General features: G+C 38.6%; 1 protein-coding gene across 3 annotated transcripts in view; it reads left to right on the plus strand.

Annotated features, from left to right (window-relative positions):
* The window catches only part of fnbp1l (formin binding protein 1-like), a 259,561-nt gene that overhangs the window by 143,802 nt on the left and 96,346 nt on the right, over nucleotides 1–19,413 (plus strand). For all 3 annotated transcript variants that reach the window (XM_069939287.1, XM_069939286.1, XM_069939288.1), the window contains exons 8-9: nucleotides 6,680–6,826; nucleotides 9,932–10,132. In XM_069939287.1, coding sequence (XP_069795388.1) covers nucleotides 6,680–6,826; nucleotides 9,932–10,132 — 348 coding nt within the window. The remainder of the gene's footprint in view (nucleotides 1–6,679; nucleotides 6,827–9,931; nucleotides 10,133–19,413) is intronic.

A 19,413-nucleotide genomic window follows, 5' to 3' on the forward strand; every position in this document is an offset into this window, starting at 1 on the left:
TATTATGGAATAATAAGGTACAAAAATTGAATTTGAAAAACTGATATGGGACTATGGGTTGGGAGGACTTAGACTTCCAGATTTCAAAAAATATTACCTCGCTGCACAGGCTAGATTTCTTGCAACCTTCTTTACTGAAGACAATTCTCTGTCTTGGGTTCAAATAGGAATATACTCAGTGGAGGAGGGGGAAGCAAAGGACTATCTGTAAATGGAGTTTCAAATCACCAAAGAAAAAGATGCATAACCCCATTCTAATACATATGATTAGAAAATGACAAGAAATTAATGATTGTTTAGTGTTATGGGCTCAGAGGATCCCAAAACCCAGCAGTAATAGAAATTCACCAAGACAAATGGTTACTTAAACAAAAGTTGCTTTTAATTATCTTTAAACATGAAAACAGGATCAAACTCTAGCTTATTACTATTGACTTAACTTAACCCCACTTCTAACCGCATATGTATGAAATGTATACATTGTATACAATGTAAGTTCAGAAAAGTTACTTCATTCACAGTCCAATCTCACTTCTCACTCCTCCAAATTCACCGGTATTAGGCAATTCCTGTACTGTGCACATAATTTAACATTTATGAATCTTCACCAAGCTTTGGTGCTTGAAAGGTGAATTGTTACCACTCAGGAAGTTTCTTGTCGGTTTTCAGAGAGAGATTTGTTGCTCGTTGGGCACAAACTGATTCGTTCCAATCATCCACTTCAGTGTCTTGCCGAAGAAACTTGCCCCTTCAGGGTTTTCCAGATGATAACCTCTTTCTTTCTTGAAGACCACAGAGTTCCTTTTTGCTTCCCTTATTTAAAGTGAAACAATATATAGCCAGTTATCTTCTGTATAGACCACAAGGGCTTTGAACAGGATGAACTCAGAACTCACAACCAGTCTGCAAAATGGGGTTTTTCCACAATCTTGCCAGCTTGTCATGTAACAGTCACAAGTAGCTACTGAACTCTCTCTCTCTCTCTCTCTCTCTCTCCCTCTCTCTCCCCCTCCCCCTCTCTCTCCCCCTCTCTCTCTCTCTCTCTCACACACATACACACAGACACAACCACATGACCCTCTTAGAACAGCAAACTGCACTCAGACTGCGGCACCAGATCCAATCTATTACTCCACAGCATGTCCAAATAGCACTTACTTGTGAAGTCTCGATAGGCATTCCTCAAAGTTTTGGCAAAGTGACTCGGAGCCTGGACTGTCTGGCTTGAGCAGAGCTGTGGCATTTTAAATGAGATCTGTTTTGAAGTGTTTGTATCTGTGTGTGACCTAACTAAAAACTCCACAATTTATCTCCTTTAAAAAAATATCTATATACAATGTAAAATATTACATAATCTGTCACAATAGGAAAAAAAAGTAGGGATATCATTAAAAGCACCGTTGTTTAAAAATATGTTATTTTCCATGAATATGAGGAATAGAATATTAAATATGTTAAGGACTGTTACACGGAAGGAACTCTTGTGTCCTTTGAACAATTAAAACACAAATAGAAAGTGGCCAATGGGACCACCTTCTGTTTTCTCCAGCTTAGATCATTCTTAAGAGAATGATGGAGACCAACTTTGACCCCACCTAAAATTAGTGAAACTGAGTGAACAGTTTGGATGGGGAATACATTCAAATTTATAACAAAATTGTACTATGCTCTCCAGTCTGAAAGTCTGCAACCAGGGTTGCAGAGGTTAAGGGAAAGATAGGAGTCGGACTTGGGTGTGGTGATATCATAAAGAAGCTGGTCAGATTGGTCAGCATGACATCAATTATAAATGTAAGATATGGACTGGTTCAGGATAATTTTTCACACCAATTATTATCTTACCCCACAAAAGTTACATAGATCAAAAGCCGAAATTTCAGAGATGTGTTTCAGATGTGGGACTGAGACAGAAACATGCCATGTGGTCATGCATGAAAGTGAGGTTATTTTGACAAGAAATCGCAGAAAAATTAACCAGGACCACAGGAGTGGCCCTATAGCTCATCCAGAGCTATATCTATTAGGTAATGTCATGGAAATAAGCAACAAATTGACCAAATATCAAATCTCATTTATAAAAATAGCACTGGCAGTAGCAAAAAAAATGTATCGCGATCACTTGGAAGTCCAACTCCCATCTACTTTATAGCACAATGGACTACGGAAGTGAACAGCTGTATACTTTGGGGAAAAAAAATCACATATAACATAAAGAATAAATATGACACTTTTGTAAAGGTCCGGCAGCTATATCTGGACCACATAGGGGCCCAGATACAGTAATAAAAAGGAACAAAAAAAGGGTATAAAAATAGCATACATAAAAAAAATGTAATTTTCCCAACTGTATATACTTGAAATGTATGTAAGCTCTGACAGTGAACAGATCTTTATGTATCTTTATCTTTTTGTTTGTTGTGTTTGTGAGAAAATGTTTAATATGGAGAAAGATTTAGATATTGAATTGTCTTGGGAGGAATGGTCAAATATGTATATTGATAGTGTTACAAAATTAATTAATGTGAGATATAGTTTAGTTAATTATAATTTTATTTATCAATTATGTCTGACCCCTGAGAATTTGAAGAGATATGGATTTAGTCTAACAGATTTGTGTTTTAGATGTGGAGAAAAGACAGGTACTTTTATGCATTGTGTATGGACATGTAAGAAAGTTAAATTTTTTTGGGAAAAAGTTATTAAATTTTTGAGAGATTTATTTACATTCAATTTGCAAATGGATAATTCTATCATTTAATAAAAGGTTGGATGTGTACATGGAGGTGAGGGGGTTGGAGGGTTATTGGCAGAGAGCGGGAGGTTTGAGCTAGTGGAGCTGTTCTAGTGAACCGGTGCGGACTCGAAAGGCCAACATGGCCTGTTTCCGCTCCGTAAATGGTTATATGGTTATATTGTATATTTAAAATGTTACTATGTTTTTTTAAAAAAAAACAAAAATAAGATATTTTTTAAAAATAATTAATATTGAACCTTTTTGGGAAAGCTGAAAATCAAAAAGTAAATCAAGAATATTTGTCTCAGAAATTCATAGAAAGTCAGGGATCTTTGATTGAACAAAATGTCTAACTTGTAAATTTAAAAAAAATGGTAAGTTAAATTTTACCACCAGTTGTTCAAAGGAAGTAAAATTGTTTTAAATAGATTAAACACTTATTCGTTATTTCAATTCTGACCACATTTTCCCCACAGTCTAATAATAAACTAACCACAGAAGCCAACTTTCCCACCATCAAATAATAAGAGACGAAAACTATTGAAGTTACTAAAATAAAATTAGTACAATCTATTTAAATCTTAATATAAAGAATAAACAAAATAAAATAAATTATTCGATCAAAAGGAAAACAAAACCCCATTCAGACTCTTTCCCCCCCCCCCCCACCCCACCCCACCGCCCAACCACTAAAGAGAAAGAGAAACCCTTCAGAATGGAGAAAGCTTTAGACGTAGAGTATTAACTTATGTTGGACTTGAAGTTAAAACGAAGTCAGCCAGAACTTCGTGAGCATCCTTCACCAAATCTAAAAATTTCCTGCAGCCATTTTCCATAGTGATCCTCAGATGAGCTGAGTACAGCAGAGCTGGTCTGAGTCCTTTGTTGAATAGCGCAGCCATAACATCTCTATCTTTTCCGCATCTCAATGACTTCAGGGCAGAAATCTCCAACAAATCTAATTTGTTGACCCAGCTAGCTCAGATTTTTGTTGCAACAGGCTTCACGGATAACACGCTTCTTTTCTTGGAAGTAATGAAAATGAAGAATTACCAAACTTGGACGATTTTTGAAGGAGGCTTTGGAATCAATGAGCAGTGTGCTTGATCTAGCACAGGCTCAGTAATGAAAATCTCTTTTCCAAAATCCTCCATGAGTAATTTAGAGAAAAGGTCAGTTAACTGGCCTTTCTTAGAATCTTTCTTTAAGCCCAAAATTTGAATGTTTTGATGTCTGCTCCTGGTCTCCAAGTTGACCACCTTCAAGGTTAACTTGAGATTGCTTGCAGCCATTTCTTCACAAGTGTCTTAACTTTTCAATTCGGTTATTAACAGATACCAACTTCTCAGCGTACAAACGATCTTCATTTGCTGAAATTGATTGTAGAACCTTTTCAAGTTTGGAATCAATCTCTTGATGGCACAGTTATTTCTTTTGTTATCTCCCTTGAGTGATTTTTCATCATGTCTGAAGTCAGACATGAAGTCAGAGGGGCTGCTTCTTCTTTACTATTTTTCACAGCCGTGGCACCTCTAGTCATTTTCAAAAGCAATGATATTAAATATTGAAGGAACAAAGTTGAAGCCACTTTGATTTTTTTTAAAATTAAGTTGAATGAATGGGAAATGTTTGAAAGCTGGCAGGAGCTCTCTACAATTACCCCCTACACCACGTAGTTGCCAGCCGGAAGTCGACATGATCTACCAGGATTTTTGACTGAAGAGGGCAGGCAAAATTGTTGAGGGCTCCTTCCACCCTGCACAGCATTTTTCAGCTGCTTCTGTTGGGAAAGAGATACAGATTATTCCCGCAGCCAATTTGACTTCTGAACGACCAAAGGAACTGCTCATACTAACCACCTGAGACTCTCATATTAATGCAACAAAATGTATTTATTTATTTTTATATTTGGTCATTTGTCCTGAGTATGTATGTGTGTTACGTCTAGTTGTGTTCCTGCATATTTTGCACCAGGAAGCAGAGAAGGCTGTTTCGTCGGGTTGTACTTGTGCAATCAGATGAACCTACCAGCTCTCTAGCCTCTGCATCCAACATATTCTCTACAATTTCTGTCACTTCCAATGGGATTCCACCACCAGGCACATCTTCCCTCTTTGCTTTCCACAGGAATAGCTTCATCAATCACTCACTTTTCCCCTCGTCCCTCCCTACTAATCACCCCCTGGCACTTTTTCCTGGGATTTTACTTGCACCTACACCTCTCCTCTCATGGTCCCAAACAGTCCTTTCAAGTGAGACAATATTTGCAAATCTCAAAAAGGCAGCCAATATCATTAAAAAACTCCCAGCACCCAGGTCACAACCTCTTTTCACTGGTCCCTTTGGGCCAAAGGTTCAGAAGCCTGAAAAACCAGCACCTCTAGGTTCAAGAACAGTTTCTTTCCAACAGCTTTCAGACTTTTGAACTGTCCTTGTTATATAAATCGGGGACTGCCCGACAGCACAAAAGGTTTGTTACGAGTCATTTTTTTTTGCATAAGGATTACTATGAATATTTATTATTTATCTTGTGTATTTATTGTATTTTTTAATTCAATTAAGTTTGCTTTTATTAATTTTATTCAAAATAGCTGTTTGGTTGCAGCAATTGTACAATGTATATGAAAATAAACTTATTGTTCTAATTTCTTTTTTCACATCTGTTACCCCTCCAACCTGTACCCAAATTACCCCCATGCAAGTGTAATAAACATTACACTTTTACAGTTAAAGTAGGGGCCAATCAATGGAAAATAACACCCATGGCAGGGATAGCCACCATGTAGTATTTGATAAAAGATAACACGGATACAGTTCATTTCTGACATGCATCCATTTTGAGATACAACCGGTCGGTCAGATTGGAACAGGGACATAAGTTGAGGAATGCCTGTATTTACAAGTACTCCCCAACTTGCGACTTATGCAACTTGCGACTGTATACACGTACAACCCATTTTTTTTAAAATATAAAATTTACACTCATTATGTTGTATTTGACAAACTATAATAGGGATGTAGAACACATAAGAGTCAACATGTATGTACTTACCTTGTTAGCCAGCTTAAAGACTTTGGTACTCCACGCATTCAGGCAGAATTCCAACTTGTGTCAATTTCAAGATACGACTGATCTTTCAGTCCCAATTATGGTTGTAAGTCAGGGAGAACCTGCCAGCTCATGCTCCTCCCCCCCCCCCCCCCCCCCCTCACCCCTTCCCCTTTATTCAGGCTTCTCTCTTTCTTGCTATTCCTGTTGAAGGGTTGCAGCGTAAATATTGATTGGATATTGCTTCCATGGATGCTGCTTGGCTGTTTGAGTTCCTCCAGCATTTTATTTGTTGGCTCTTCAGTTAGCTGTATTCTTTTATCTGGCAATAACAACTATTGGTAGTGACTTGTGTGCACAGCTTGAATATTTCTGCTTGAATTGTATTTGGAAAGAGATTAAAAAGGTTCAGATGTCTTTGATTAGATTCAAGATTGCTTTATAGTTATTTAATAGTACAGAACATGTAATATGACATGAAATTGCCTTCTGCCTGCCATCGATTACCATCCAAGTTGCCTTAACATTCGTGGGGATATCGTGACTTCCACGATACAAGTTTTGGTTTCCAATAGCATTTTTTGAGAACCACTTTGCTTCATTATCCAGGCGAGACCTGTATTCAATTTGAATTCAAAATGTGTTGAGTTGTCAACTTCAAGAATGTTCTTTCTTTGCTAAGTAAACAAGGATATAGCCTTGAAATTTATGCATGTCTCCAGTTTTCCATTGCCCATTTATTTCCATTGTAATGTTTCATATTTGTCAATCCTTAATTTCTTTCTTCACAGCCTATGTTCCAGTTAGTAGTTATACGCTTTGCATTTGAAATGTTATTTAAAGGTATGTTTATAATATAAAGTAAGTTTATAGTATTTCTTCAATGATTTTTGCAGAATCTACAAGACACGGATGAGCGAAGGATTATAAAGATGAGTGAATGTTACAGGGGACTTGCAGAAGCTGAACGTAGGGTTATTCCAATTATCAATAAATGCTTGGAAGGAATGATCAGTGCTGCAAAGTCGGTGGATGAGCGAAAAGTATGTATTTGGAAAATTGCAAAGAGAATGTAAAAGAACTAAACTTCACTAAATTTCTTAGCAAATTTAAAATTGAAAAGGTGACTTATTCTGGTCTATTTCCAAATTAGTGACTAGTACAAAGGGATTTGGTGGAGATGAAGGGAGAAATTATGACTGAAGCAGTGAAGGAGGGTGGTGTGTGGAGGAGAGAAAGAATGGCAAAAATAAGCTGAGAATTGGAAAAATTCAATGTATGAATTACATAAGAATTTGCTGTCAAAATCCTGGAGTTTGTCAAGAAGTGCAATTATCTGGAATTATAAAATAAGGCATGACTCAAAGGCCCACATCCTCTGAAAGTTTATGGTACATGTAGCTGAATTCATGTGAAATCTGAAAAATATAACCAATTGTAGCATTCATTAAGACTGAATTCTGTGGTTTGGTTTGACAGAAAATAAACATAATGTTCTGCTGTTATATGAAAACAAAAATGTGGAAATTTTTGTTTTAGTTTTCCTTGGGGCTGTACCGTTAGCGCAATGCCTTTCTTGACAGCACCAATGAATACCACGCTGTCAATAAGGTGTTTGTATGTTCTCCCCGTGTCTGAGTGGGTTTTCCTGGGGGGGGGGGGTTCCTGTTCCCTCTCATCAGGTTAATCGGGTGTTAATTGGACAGCACGTATTAGTGCGCTGAAGTGGCTTATTACAGCGCTGTATGTCTAAATTTGAAAGTTTATAAATTAAGGATCTATAGGAAACTTCCAGACTGGGTCATCAGATTTTTAAAAAGTAATAACCTTCTCATTTCAACGCAAACCAAAAGAATTTCAGATGCTGGAAATTTGAAACAAACAAAAAATATTGGAACTGCTTGGGCTGATTGGACAGAATCACAGAAAAGAGGTGCAAGAGGTTCAACCCTTCAAACTTGCACAGCCCGTCAATATGATCATGGCTGATCACGCAGTTTCACTACCCTATTCCTACTTTCTCTCCATACTCATTGATCCCTTTAGTCAATAGGGCCACTTCCAACTCTTATAAACTGGCCCCAACCACTTTCTGTAGCGTGGGTTCCATAAAGTCACAACTATCCAAGGAAAGACCTTTTCCTCATCTTGGTCCTAACTGGCTTACCTCTTATCCTTAGACTGTGACCCCCCCTACCCACCTTTGGTCTGGACTTCCCCAACATTGGGAGCATTCTTTCTGCATATCGTTCCATCAGAATTTTCTACTTCTCAATGAAATCCCTTTTCATTCTTCTAAATTCCAAGTCTAATCAATCTTTCTTTGTGGATCATTTGTGTCATCCCAGGAATTAGTCTGGTGACCCTTTCCTGCACTCCCTCAACAGCAAGAATATCCTTTCTCTGATAAGGAGACCAAATCTGTACACAATTCTCAAGGTGTGACCTTGCCCAGGCCACACACAACCTCAGTGAGACCTCTATATTCAAAGCCTCTCTTTAGAAAGGCCAAAATGCCATTTGCTTTCTTCACTGCCTGCTTTACCTCGTTCCAGTCTTTGTATCCCGGTCTCGTTGTAATTTTCCTTTTCGTAATTTGATGGCAGTCAGATAATCTGTCTGCCTGTTATTGCCACTGAAGTGGATGATAAATTTATATACATTATACTGCATTTGCTCACTTTTCTAATCTGTCCAACTTACTTTACAGCCTCTTGCAATCTTTCTTGCACCTCATACTGTGACCTTATCTTAGTGTCATCTGCAAACTTTAAGATATTACATATAATTTTTTATACTAGATCATTAATAGATATTGTAAATATCTGGGGCTCCAGCACTAAGTGGAAGCAGTAGTATGCTACTAGTAACTGCAGGCCAATCTGCAAAGGTCACATTTATTGCCACTCTGTTTCCTGCCTGCTGGCCAGTTTTCTATCCATGTCGATACATTTTATAGGTCCTTTACCATATTCTCCATCTGCCATTGTCTATCAAGCATGAACCCATTACATGTACTCTGCCAGTCTATCTTAGCCAATTCACACCTCTTTTCATAAGTTCTCCCTTCTTTCAGGATCCAAATTTTTGAATTAACGGTGTTACTCTCCATCCTAATGAAAAATCCCACCATATTGTGGTCGCTCTTGCTAAGGGGCCTCACACAAGATTGCTAATTAATTCTGCCTAAAGAAAGCTCTTGGTGCCTGCCACATTGACCATCGCCAGTGGGCTGATATTGCCTCAAAACGTGCATCTTGGCGCCTCACAGTTCGGTGAGCAGCAACCTCCTTTGAAGAAGACCGCAGAGCCCACCTCACTGATAAAAGACAAAGGAGGAAAAACCCAACACCCAACCCCAACCCACCAATTTTCCCTTGGAACCGCATCGGACTTGTCAGCCACAAACGAGCCTGCAGCTGACGTGGACATTACCCCTCTATAAATCTTCGTCCATGAAGCCAAGCCAAAGATTCACAGCAACCAACCTAGGATTTCCTGCTCTCTAGTTAGTTCCTGCGGGCGATTGGTTGAGCAAACCATTCCTCGCGCAATTCAAAAAATTGTCCCCCGCTGTATTACTATCGGTTTGGTTCTCCCAATCTGCATGCATATTAAAGTCACCCATGATAACTACTGTACGTTCTTGCTTGATGCCTTTCCCAATCTCACTACTACTGTTTAATGGTCGGTACACCACTCCTACTGTTTGCTGCCCCCTGCTGTTCCATGTTTTGACCTATACAGATTTCACATAATCCAAGCTGATGTACTTCCTTACAGTTGCCTTAACCTCCTCTTTAATGAGCAATGCTTCCCCACCTCCTTTACTTTTGTGTATCCTTCCTAAATGTTGAGTAGTTTTGAATATTAAGTTCCCAATCCTGATCACTCAAGCCAAACCTTTGTTATTCTAATTAGGTCATAATTGTGTATAACTATTTTAGGTTCATCCACCTTATTCTGAATGCTACTTGCATTGAGAGGTAAACAAGAAATCTGCATATGCTTCAGTCTGGTCTGCCTGTTTCTCAGCCCTCCAGAAGAAGGACACATGCCTGAAATGTTGACTGACTTTAGCTTTCTGTGGATGCTATGCAGCCTGCTGTGTTTCTGTGTTACTTAACTTGATCTTTTTTTCTTTATAGGACTCCTTAATAGTTGTGGAATCCTTTAAGTCAGGTTTTGAACCTCCTGGAGACTTCCCATTTGAAGACTTTAGTCAGAATATTTATAGGACAGTATCAGATGGCAGTCTAAGTGCACATAAGCAAGAGATGAGGGGAGATCAAAAATATACAACAGGAAAAAGCAAAGGGAAACTATGGCTATTTGGCAAGAAAAGCAAGGTAAATTTGTGTTTCCTTTGTGAGTGGCTACTTTGTGTAGTTTATAGTGCTGTGATCTATTGTAATGTTTGCTCCACTATTGCAAGTACAAATGATAACTAAACCTGTCTTATTGTATTTAAAAAGCAAACCACTATAGATGCTGGAAATGTACAGCAAATCAGTCAGCATCTTTACATACTCGAAGTTCAAATTCAATTCAATGGATGCTGCCTGATCATATTTCCAGCACTTTCTATTTTATCTTAATTGTATTGTGTTTTTTGTAAGGTGCATTGGCTATGGATGGGTGCATTGCAGATCCCCGTGATTATCGCAGGTGAAAATTATGCAGATAGCTTTTGTGTCACTTTGAGCTTAATTGGATGATGTGGGCTCTGAACACAATGTACAAAATAGCACAAGTGTTTGTGGGGTAGATTATGAAATAGTATCCATGAGTGGGGGAATCTTGGAATGAAAAAGATGGAAGACCATACGAGAGAAGGGATGAGTAATTAGTGTTGCTAATTAAACAATGTATGAATAGTATTCTGAACCAAGCATATTATCATGCTTCATGTAGTGATTGAAGGAAAAAGAGTACTATGATCCTAGATTTAGATATGACTGTTCCATGCAATATGAGTGACGGTCATATCTGTAAACGGTCAAAATAAAATTAGCTCTGAAAACAAAATTAATATGAGAAGGGAAATCTTTCCGTCTTTAAGGGAGAGGATGTCTGCTTACTAAAGGAGCAAAAGACATGAGAGTTAGCAGAAAATGAATGGACAAAGCATATAAAATTGTAAAAATTAGTGCAGTTCCTAGTAGCTGGGAAGGATATGAGAAAATAACGGGGTCACAAAATTGTTCATTAAAAGTAGCAAGTGGGGGAAAGAAACACAAGAAATCATAGAAAATATGAACTGTACAATTATTATATTCAACAAAATGAGGTGAGCCAAGCAAAGTTGGCAGTGAAGATCTAGTGAAAAGGAATGAGAAAACGGATGTACTGAATAATTTCCCTCAACATTTGTAGCAGGGGAATAGCCCGTTGACAATTCCCGGAAACTAACATTTGAATTTGAAGACAATACATTCGAGATGTACCGGGGGTGTAGGTAAATTGGGTATAAATCGAGCGGCACAAACTTGTGAGCCAAAATGGCCTGTTACAGCGCTGTGCGTCTTTACATCAATTATGGCTGAATGTTTTTTTAATGGACTGGTTAAATGAGACTGAAGAATAGTTGATGGTTGGGTCCATATGGTTTTAACCCTGGCATTTTTAAAGTCAGTACTACAAGACCACCGCCAGTGGGCTGATAACGCCTCAAACCGTGCATCTTGGCGCCTCACAGTTTGGCGGGCAGCAGCCTCCTTTGAAGAAGACCGCAGAGCCCACCTCACTGACAAAAGGCAAAGGAGGAAAAACCCAACACCCAACCCCAACCAACCAATTTTCCCTTGCAACCGCTGCAATCGTGTCTGCCTGTCCCGCATCGGACTGGTCAGCCACAAACGAGCCTGCAGCTGACGTGGACTTTTTACCCCCTCCATAAATCTTCGTCCGCGAAGCCAAGCCAAAGAAAGACTACAAGACTAAAGAGCGATCAATCACCAAGACAGTATGGCTTCTCTTTAAAAGAAAATCTGTGAAGAGATTGAAGTTTCCCTAACCTGAATCTTACTACAATTTGGGAACAATTCCTTCTGCTTAGAAAATCACTGAAATTATTTCCCTATGTAAGATAGATGAAAGGGAGAATCCATAAATTTGAGTGGCACAGTTAGTGTAGCGATTAGTGAAATGCTATCACAATGCCAGTGGCCTGAGTTCGAATCCAGTGCTGTCTGTATGGAGTTTGTACGTTCTCCCCATTTCCTCCGGGTGCTCTGGTTTCCTTCCCACGCTTCCGAAATCTACGGGGTTTGTAGGTTAATTAGGGGTATTTAGGTGGCACGGACTCGTAGGCTGGCAAGGCCCGTTACCGTGCTGTATGTCAAAATGTAAACATTTAAAAATGGTCTCTTTAGCCTTGCGTGTATTATTGGGAAATTACTGGTGTCTATTTAGGAATGGAGTAAATGGACACCAGAAAAAGATAGGCCATGTCTGACAAATGTGATTAATTTCTTAATCATTGATGAAAGTAGGAAAAGAAGAATAATAGAGCACATAACTTTTAGTAATTTTCACTTACTGTATGTATTTTAGATGAGCTTAATATGAAATGTAAAACGATGACTGATTAATTAATGTGGGGTTAAAATATCGTTCAGCCGTGATTTAATTGAATGGTGAAACAGCCCCAAGTGCTTCTATTCAAGTTCTTTATGCTTTCCTAATAAATGTCATTTCTTCATAAATGATCTTGTGTTGTTACATCTATTAGAGCATTGCCAAATAATTTTGTTTCCAGTTATATGCACACTTTTTACTAAAATTGTTGACAATTTCTCTATTTGTGTATTGATTTTTGTGTGTGTCACTGAAGTATTTTCTTTTTAAAAGCAGATAATCATATCAGTTTGAACTTCAGTCTGTTGTTGCTTGTGATGTTCCAACATGTCTTGCTGTGTGTTGACAAACATGCTGTTGGGTAAATGCCAGTGTGTATTAATGCACAGGTTCATTTGGTTCTTGAGAACATGTACTTTAAATTTTTTTTTTGTTTAGATTCAGTTATTTGTGTTATTTCTGTGGCTGATTGATATATTTGATTTAAATGTTGAATGCTAGAAAATTTGGGGGAGTGAGAGGCTTGTTTTTTTAATTTTATTTTTGTTCATGCTTTATACATCTTGCACTTCAGTTGTCATGTGATAAATAATAATAAGGCTAAGATCAATTTCAATCCATCTAAATCATTGTTTTATAGAAATCCATCTCCCTCTGATGCATGACATTGCATTTAACATTGAGCAAAATGCGTCACTCAGTATACCTTGATCATCTCGAACCATATTACTTGGCAGATGTGCCTCTTGATTTTTTAATTTTATAGTGTTATTGTTTTCTTTATTTTTATGTTAGCTGCCATTCCCTCACCTTTCCCCTGCCACCACTTGCTCATCCTCAGCTCCTTGTGGGCCCCAGATTCCCAGGTTTTCCAGGGATCCACTGTCTTACTGTATGAATGAATTAAAGACAGTGAAACCTAGAATTCCTTCTTTCAAGAATTTCAAAAGGGGGGTAAGTTGGTTTATTTTCAACATAGAAGTTTGAAGCTGTTTGGATTGGAGCATGTGATTGATGTGCAAGTTACTACAAGGGCTTCGATGGTTTGTTCAACATCTTAATTTTTTAAAAAAAAGAGTGGCCCTAATCATTTGTGTCACATTTACCCACAATTTCCCTTGCTACAGTTAGTTGTTAATCCAAGACGAGTTCTTGGATCTGTGTTAGGATTATGAACATTGAACTTCAAATTATAGCTGTGGGCTTCTATTTATACTTATCTCTCTAATAAAATGTGTGCATTGAAATGTAGACAACTATTTATATTTCACTGCTGACCATAAAAGCCCTACTTTATGAGACAATTTCACCTGTAAAACGAGTGAGTGTGATTTTTGTTGTTTGGATCCTTGTATTTCATGAAATGATCAAGTTGCATGATTTTGTTTGAATGGCATTTGGTACCAGAATGATTCACAGTATACTTCCTTGAGTACAGTACTTAAACGGAGAACAGAGTAACATGACGTCGTCATTTTTCTTTTATTCCACTTGCTCTTATCTTGTGTCTCTATATGAAAAGTAACAGATGTTTCAGCCTCTCTCTCTCCCCCCTGCGGATCTGCTGAAATATCTCAGTGGCTCAAAGTCTTGCTACAGAGAGCACTCGGTGGATTATCCTCCTCCCCCCCCCCCCCCCCCCCCCATCTTCATAGCATTTTCAAGGGAGAAATATACCCGATCGTCTCTGGTGAGAATTCACATTATCTAAGTTAGGAAATGAAGAAATGTATCTTGTATTAAAATAATAGTTTCCATCACAAATATTTTACATCATAAAATCAGCTCATTTGGTCTGATCAGTTTACTTCAACTCTTACAACTGTGAAGCATGAGTCAAAATGACTCTGGTATTGGGTGCTGTTCATTGTAATAACTGTTGTCCAACAGCTGCCTTCAGTGAAGATATTTTAAAGGGGCTAGTTTAAATGTTCTTGTATGTGACCAAGAGGCTGTGCATTGAGAGCTTGCATGTGATTTTAAAGTGTGCAGTGCTGAATTTTATAGCATTTAAGGTTGCAGCGTCCCTTTGGCATTGATCCAGTCTGGACAATATTTCAAATCTCAAAAAAAAAATAAGTATTTGTGTCAGGATTTTTTTGACCAATGGTATTTCAACTGAAATGTGAATTATTTACATTTGCCATGTCCTAATTCAATAAATACAAATTAAATTGGAATATAGATGCATACCACCTTTAATAAACTCGATGAACTTGTAATTGTTTTTGTAATATACCAATTAATAAATTGTACCAAGCAATATTCCAGGCCGAATACTAATTGGGGACAAATGTGATTAATTTTTTAATCACCCTGGGGAAGTTTGCTCATGTTCATATTCCTCCGAGAATACAAATGCAGCCTCTGTTTCACATCACAACTGAAAATTTGCAATGTCGACTTTGTAGGACTCGCTCCAAAAAAACCCAACGTGACAAGTTTTCATTGTCTTATTGATCAACAGGAAAACTGTCAAATAAAACTTTTTTGGTATTGAAAACTCATGATATATTTTCAAGGAAATAGAGCCACTTACATCCAGGTTATGAAAGTTGAAATTGCATCAAGTGCTATAAGCTTGAGATAATTAATTTTGGATATGAAAGCATCTGTTCTTGTATCTGTTTTATTGAGCCACACTCAAAATTTCATGGCATGAATAAAATTCGAATGCTATCGTTGTTCCTTTTACAATCTTAAAGATTGTTGATTAATTTTGGCTGGAGCTGAATGTATTTTTTAAATAGACTATCCCTTCATGCAAATTGTAATAAATTTCTTTACTTTTCTGAGAGGTCATCTTTTCCTGAAGGAGTGTGTATTGTTTGATGCATTTGAAGTATCTATCACCTTTTCAAAAATAAGATTCTCACTGGTCCTGAAAGGGTTAGAACCATAGAACATTACAGCACAAAAAAACAGTTCCTTTGGCACTTCTTGTCTATGTTGACCTATTATGTCATTATGGAAAGAGAGAAATCAGGGCCAAGGATTGAGGTTTTTGATTGGGGAAAAGATAGATTTGAGGAGATGCGAAAGGACTTGCAGGGTGTGCATTGGGACAATTTGTTTTATGGGCAGGATGTAGTAGAGAGATGGAAGTCTTTTAAAGATCAGATTTTGAGAGTGCAAAAGCTTTATGTTCCTGTTAGGTTAAAAGGAGGGGCAAAAGGTTTGAGAGAGCCGTGGTTTTCAAGGAATATTGGAAACTTGGTTCGAAGAAAAAGGGAGGCGTACATTAGATATAAGAAGCATGGAGTTAAGGAGATGTTTGAAAGATACATTGAATGTAAGAGGAATCTTAAGAGAGGAATTAGGAAAGCTAAAAGAAGGTATGAGAAAACTATGGCAAGCAGGGTGAAAACTAATCCAAAAGAGTTCTACAAATATGTTAATGGTAAGAGGAAAGCTAGAGACAAAATTGGTCCCTTAGAAAATCAGAGTGGAAAACTGTGTGTGGAACCTAGAGAAATGGGGGAGATATTGAACAGTTTCTTCGGTATTCACTAAGGAGAAGGATATTGGGAGATGTGGGATAAAAAAAGCAAATTGGGTAAATATGGGGAATATAGAGATTACAAAAGGTGTAGTTTTAAGGCTTTTGAAGAATATAAAGGTGGATAAGTCTCCGGGACCAGACGGGATCTTCCCCAGGACATTGAGAGAAGTGAAGGAGGAAATAGCAGAGGCTCTGGCGGTAATTTTCCAAATGTCATTAGATATGGGGATAGTGCCGGAGGATTGGCGCATTGCGCATGTGGTTCCGTTATTTAAAAAGGGTTCAAGGAGGAAGCCTGGCAACTATCGGCCTGTAAGTTTGACGTCTGTGGTAGGTAAATTAATGGAGAAAATTCTTAGAGATAGTACTTATAAACATCTGGATAGACAGGGTCTGATCAGGAGCACTCAACATGGATTTGTGGGAGGAAGGTCACGTTTGACCAATCTGATTGAATTTTTTGAAGAGGTGACTAGGAATGTGGATGAGGGTAGCGCAGTGGATGTTGTCTATATGGACCTCAGTAAGGCCTTCGATAAGGTACCACATGGAAGGTTAGTTAGGAAGGTGCAGTCTTTAGGTATAAATTTTAAGATAGTCAAATGGATTGAACATTGGCTGAAAGGGAGAGGCCAGAGAGTGGTAGTGGATAATTGTCTGTCAGGTTGGAGGCCGGTGACCAGTGGTGTGCCTCAAGGATCTGTATTGGGCCCATTGTTGTTCGTTATATACATTAATGATCTAGATGATGGGGTGGTGAATTGGATTAGTAAATATGCAGACGATACTAAGATAGGTGGAATAATGGATAATGAAGAAGGTTTTCAAGGATTGCAGAGGGATTTGGGCTGCTTAGAAAAGTGGGCTGAAAAATGGCAGATGGAATTTAATGCTGATAAGTGTGAGGTGCTTCATTTTGGTAAGAAGAATCAGAATAGGACATACGTGGTAAATGGGAGAGCATTGAGGAATACAGAAGAGCAGAAAGATTTAGGAGTAACGGTACATCGTTCCCTGAAGGTAGAAACTCACGTGAATAGGGTGGTGAAGAAGGCTTTTAGTATGCTGGCCTTTATCAATCATTGCATGGAATATAGGAGTTGGGAGGTGATGTTGAGATTGTATAAGACGTTGGTGCGGCCTAATTTGGAGTTCTGTGTGCAGTTCTGGTCGCCTGATTATAGGAAGGATATAAACAGAGTGGAGAGAGTGCAGAGAAGGTTTACCAGAATGTTGCCTGGGTTTAAGCATCTGGAGTATGGGGAGAGATTGGACAGATTGGGTCTTTATTCTTTGGAGCGTAGAAGGTTGAGAGGGGATTTGATAGAAGTATTTAAGATTATGAAAGGGATAGACAGAATGGATGTGGATAGACTATTTCCGTTAAGAGGAGGAAAGATTAAAACAAGAGGACATGAGTTAAGAATTAAGGGGCAGAGGTTTAGAGGTGACATGAGGGGGAACTTCTTTACTCAGAGAGTGGTAGCTGTGTGGAATGATCTTCCGGGAGAAATAGTGGCGGCGGAGTCAATTGTATTATTTAAGAAAAGGTTGGACAGGTCTATGGATGAGAAGAAGATGGAGGGTTATGGGCATTGTGCAGGGAGGTGGGACTAGAAAGGGGTGTTTGGTTCGGTGCGGACTAGAAGGGCCTAATGGCCTGTTTCCGTGCTGTAATTGTTATGTTATTATGTTATTACTGAAAAAGGATTACAGAGAGCTAGGACAGAAACTAAGAAATAGGACAGCCAGGGTGGTGATCTCTGCTTTGCTACCTATGCCAAGTGCAACTGAGGACAAAAATGGAAGGTTAAGACAAATGAATGTGTGGCTGAGGGGCTGGTGTAAAGGACAGGGTTTTGGCTTCTTGGATCATTGGGATCTCTTTTGGGGAAGGCATGATCTCTACAAGAAGGATGGGTTACACCTAAACCCAAAAGGGGTCAATATATTGGCAGCTAGGTTTGGTACAGCCGTCGGGTGTGGTTTAAACTAATTTGGCAGGGGGGTGGGAACCTGCATGATAGGGCAAAGGACAGAAAAGATAAAACAGGAAAAGTTAGGTTAGGCAGCGAAAGTAAAAAATCAGAAAGAGCAAGGAGGGTGAAAAAAGCAAATCTGAAGGCTTTATATCTTAATGCAAGAAGCATTCGGAACAAGGTAGATGAATTAGCTGTGGAAATTGAGATAAACAAATATGATTTGATTGGGATTACAGAAACATGGCTGCAGGGTGGGCAAGCCTGGGAACTTAACATCCTGGGTATACGATATTTAGGAGGGATCGGCAAGAGAGAAAAGGGGGTGGGGTAGTATTGATGGTGAGAGAAGGGACCGACACGATTGACAGGAAGGATATTAACTCAGAAGATGCGGAATCTATATGGGTAGAACTGAGGAATAGCAAGGGGCGGAAAACGTTAGTGGGGGTGGTATATAGGCCTCCAAATGGTAGTGTAGAGGTGAGGGAAGGCATTAAAAGAGAAATTAGAAAAGCATGCAATAAGGGAACAGCTGTCATCATGGGAGACTTTAATTTGCATATAGATTGGACTAGTCAAATTGGTAAAAATACTGAGGAGGAGGAATTCCTTGAATATTTACGGGACGGTTATCTAGACCAATATGTCGAGGAACCAACTCGGGAGCAGGCCATTTTAGATTGGGTATTATGTAATGATAAGGGGCTAATCAACAATCTTGTGCGAGGCCCTTTGGGTAGGAGCGATCACAATATGATCGAATTCTCACTCGACATGGAGAGTGATGAAATTAAATCCGAGACTAATGTCCTGAATTTAAATGAAGGGAATTATGATGGTATGAATCGGGAGTTGAGTAAGATTGATTGGTTTATGGGGGAGTTGACTGTGGATAGACAATGGAAAGCATTCACAGATCTAATGGAGATATTGCAAAAATCGTTTATACCGGTTTGACATCAAAATAAACCAAAAAAGGTGACTCAACCGTGGATAACAATGGAAATTAGAGACAGCATTGGGTCCAAAGAGAGAGCATATCAATTGGCCAAAAAAAGTACCGCAACCGAAGACTGCGTGCAGTTCAAGATGCAGCAAAGGAGGACAAAGGGATTAATCAAGAGAGCAAAAATAAATTACGAAACTAAGCTTGCGGCAAATATAAAAACTGACTGCAAAAGCTTTTATAAATATGTCAAGAGGAAAAGATTGGTGAAATCCAGAGTAGGTCCCTTGCAGTCGGAATCAGGGGAATATATAATGGGGAATAAGGAAATGGCAGACCAATTAAATTCTTACTTTAGTTCTGTTTTTACAAGAGAGGATACAAATAACCTCCCAAGGATGTTGGGAAACATAGAGACTAATGCAAGGGAGGGACTGAAAGAAATCAGTATCTCTAAGGACATGGTCTTGGGGAAATTGATGGGATTGAAGGCAGATAAATCCCAAGGGCCTGATAATCTACATCCTAGGGTACTCAAGGAAGTGGCCATTCAGATAGCAGATGCTTTAAGAATTATTTTCCAGAACTCGATAGACTCAGGATAAGTACCCATGGATTGGA

Source organism: Narcine bancroftii, chromosome 5, assembly GCF_036971445.1.
Source record: "Narcine bancroftii isolate sNarBan1 chromosome 5, sNarBan1.hap1, whole genome shotgun sequence".
In the NCBI taxonomy this organism is placed as follows: Eukaryota; Metazoa; Chordata; class Chondrichthyes; order Torpediniformes; family Narcinidae; genus Narcine; species Narcine bancroftii.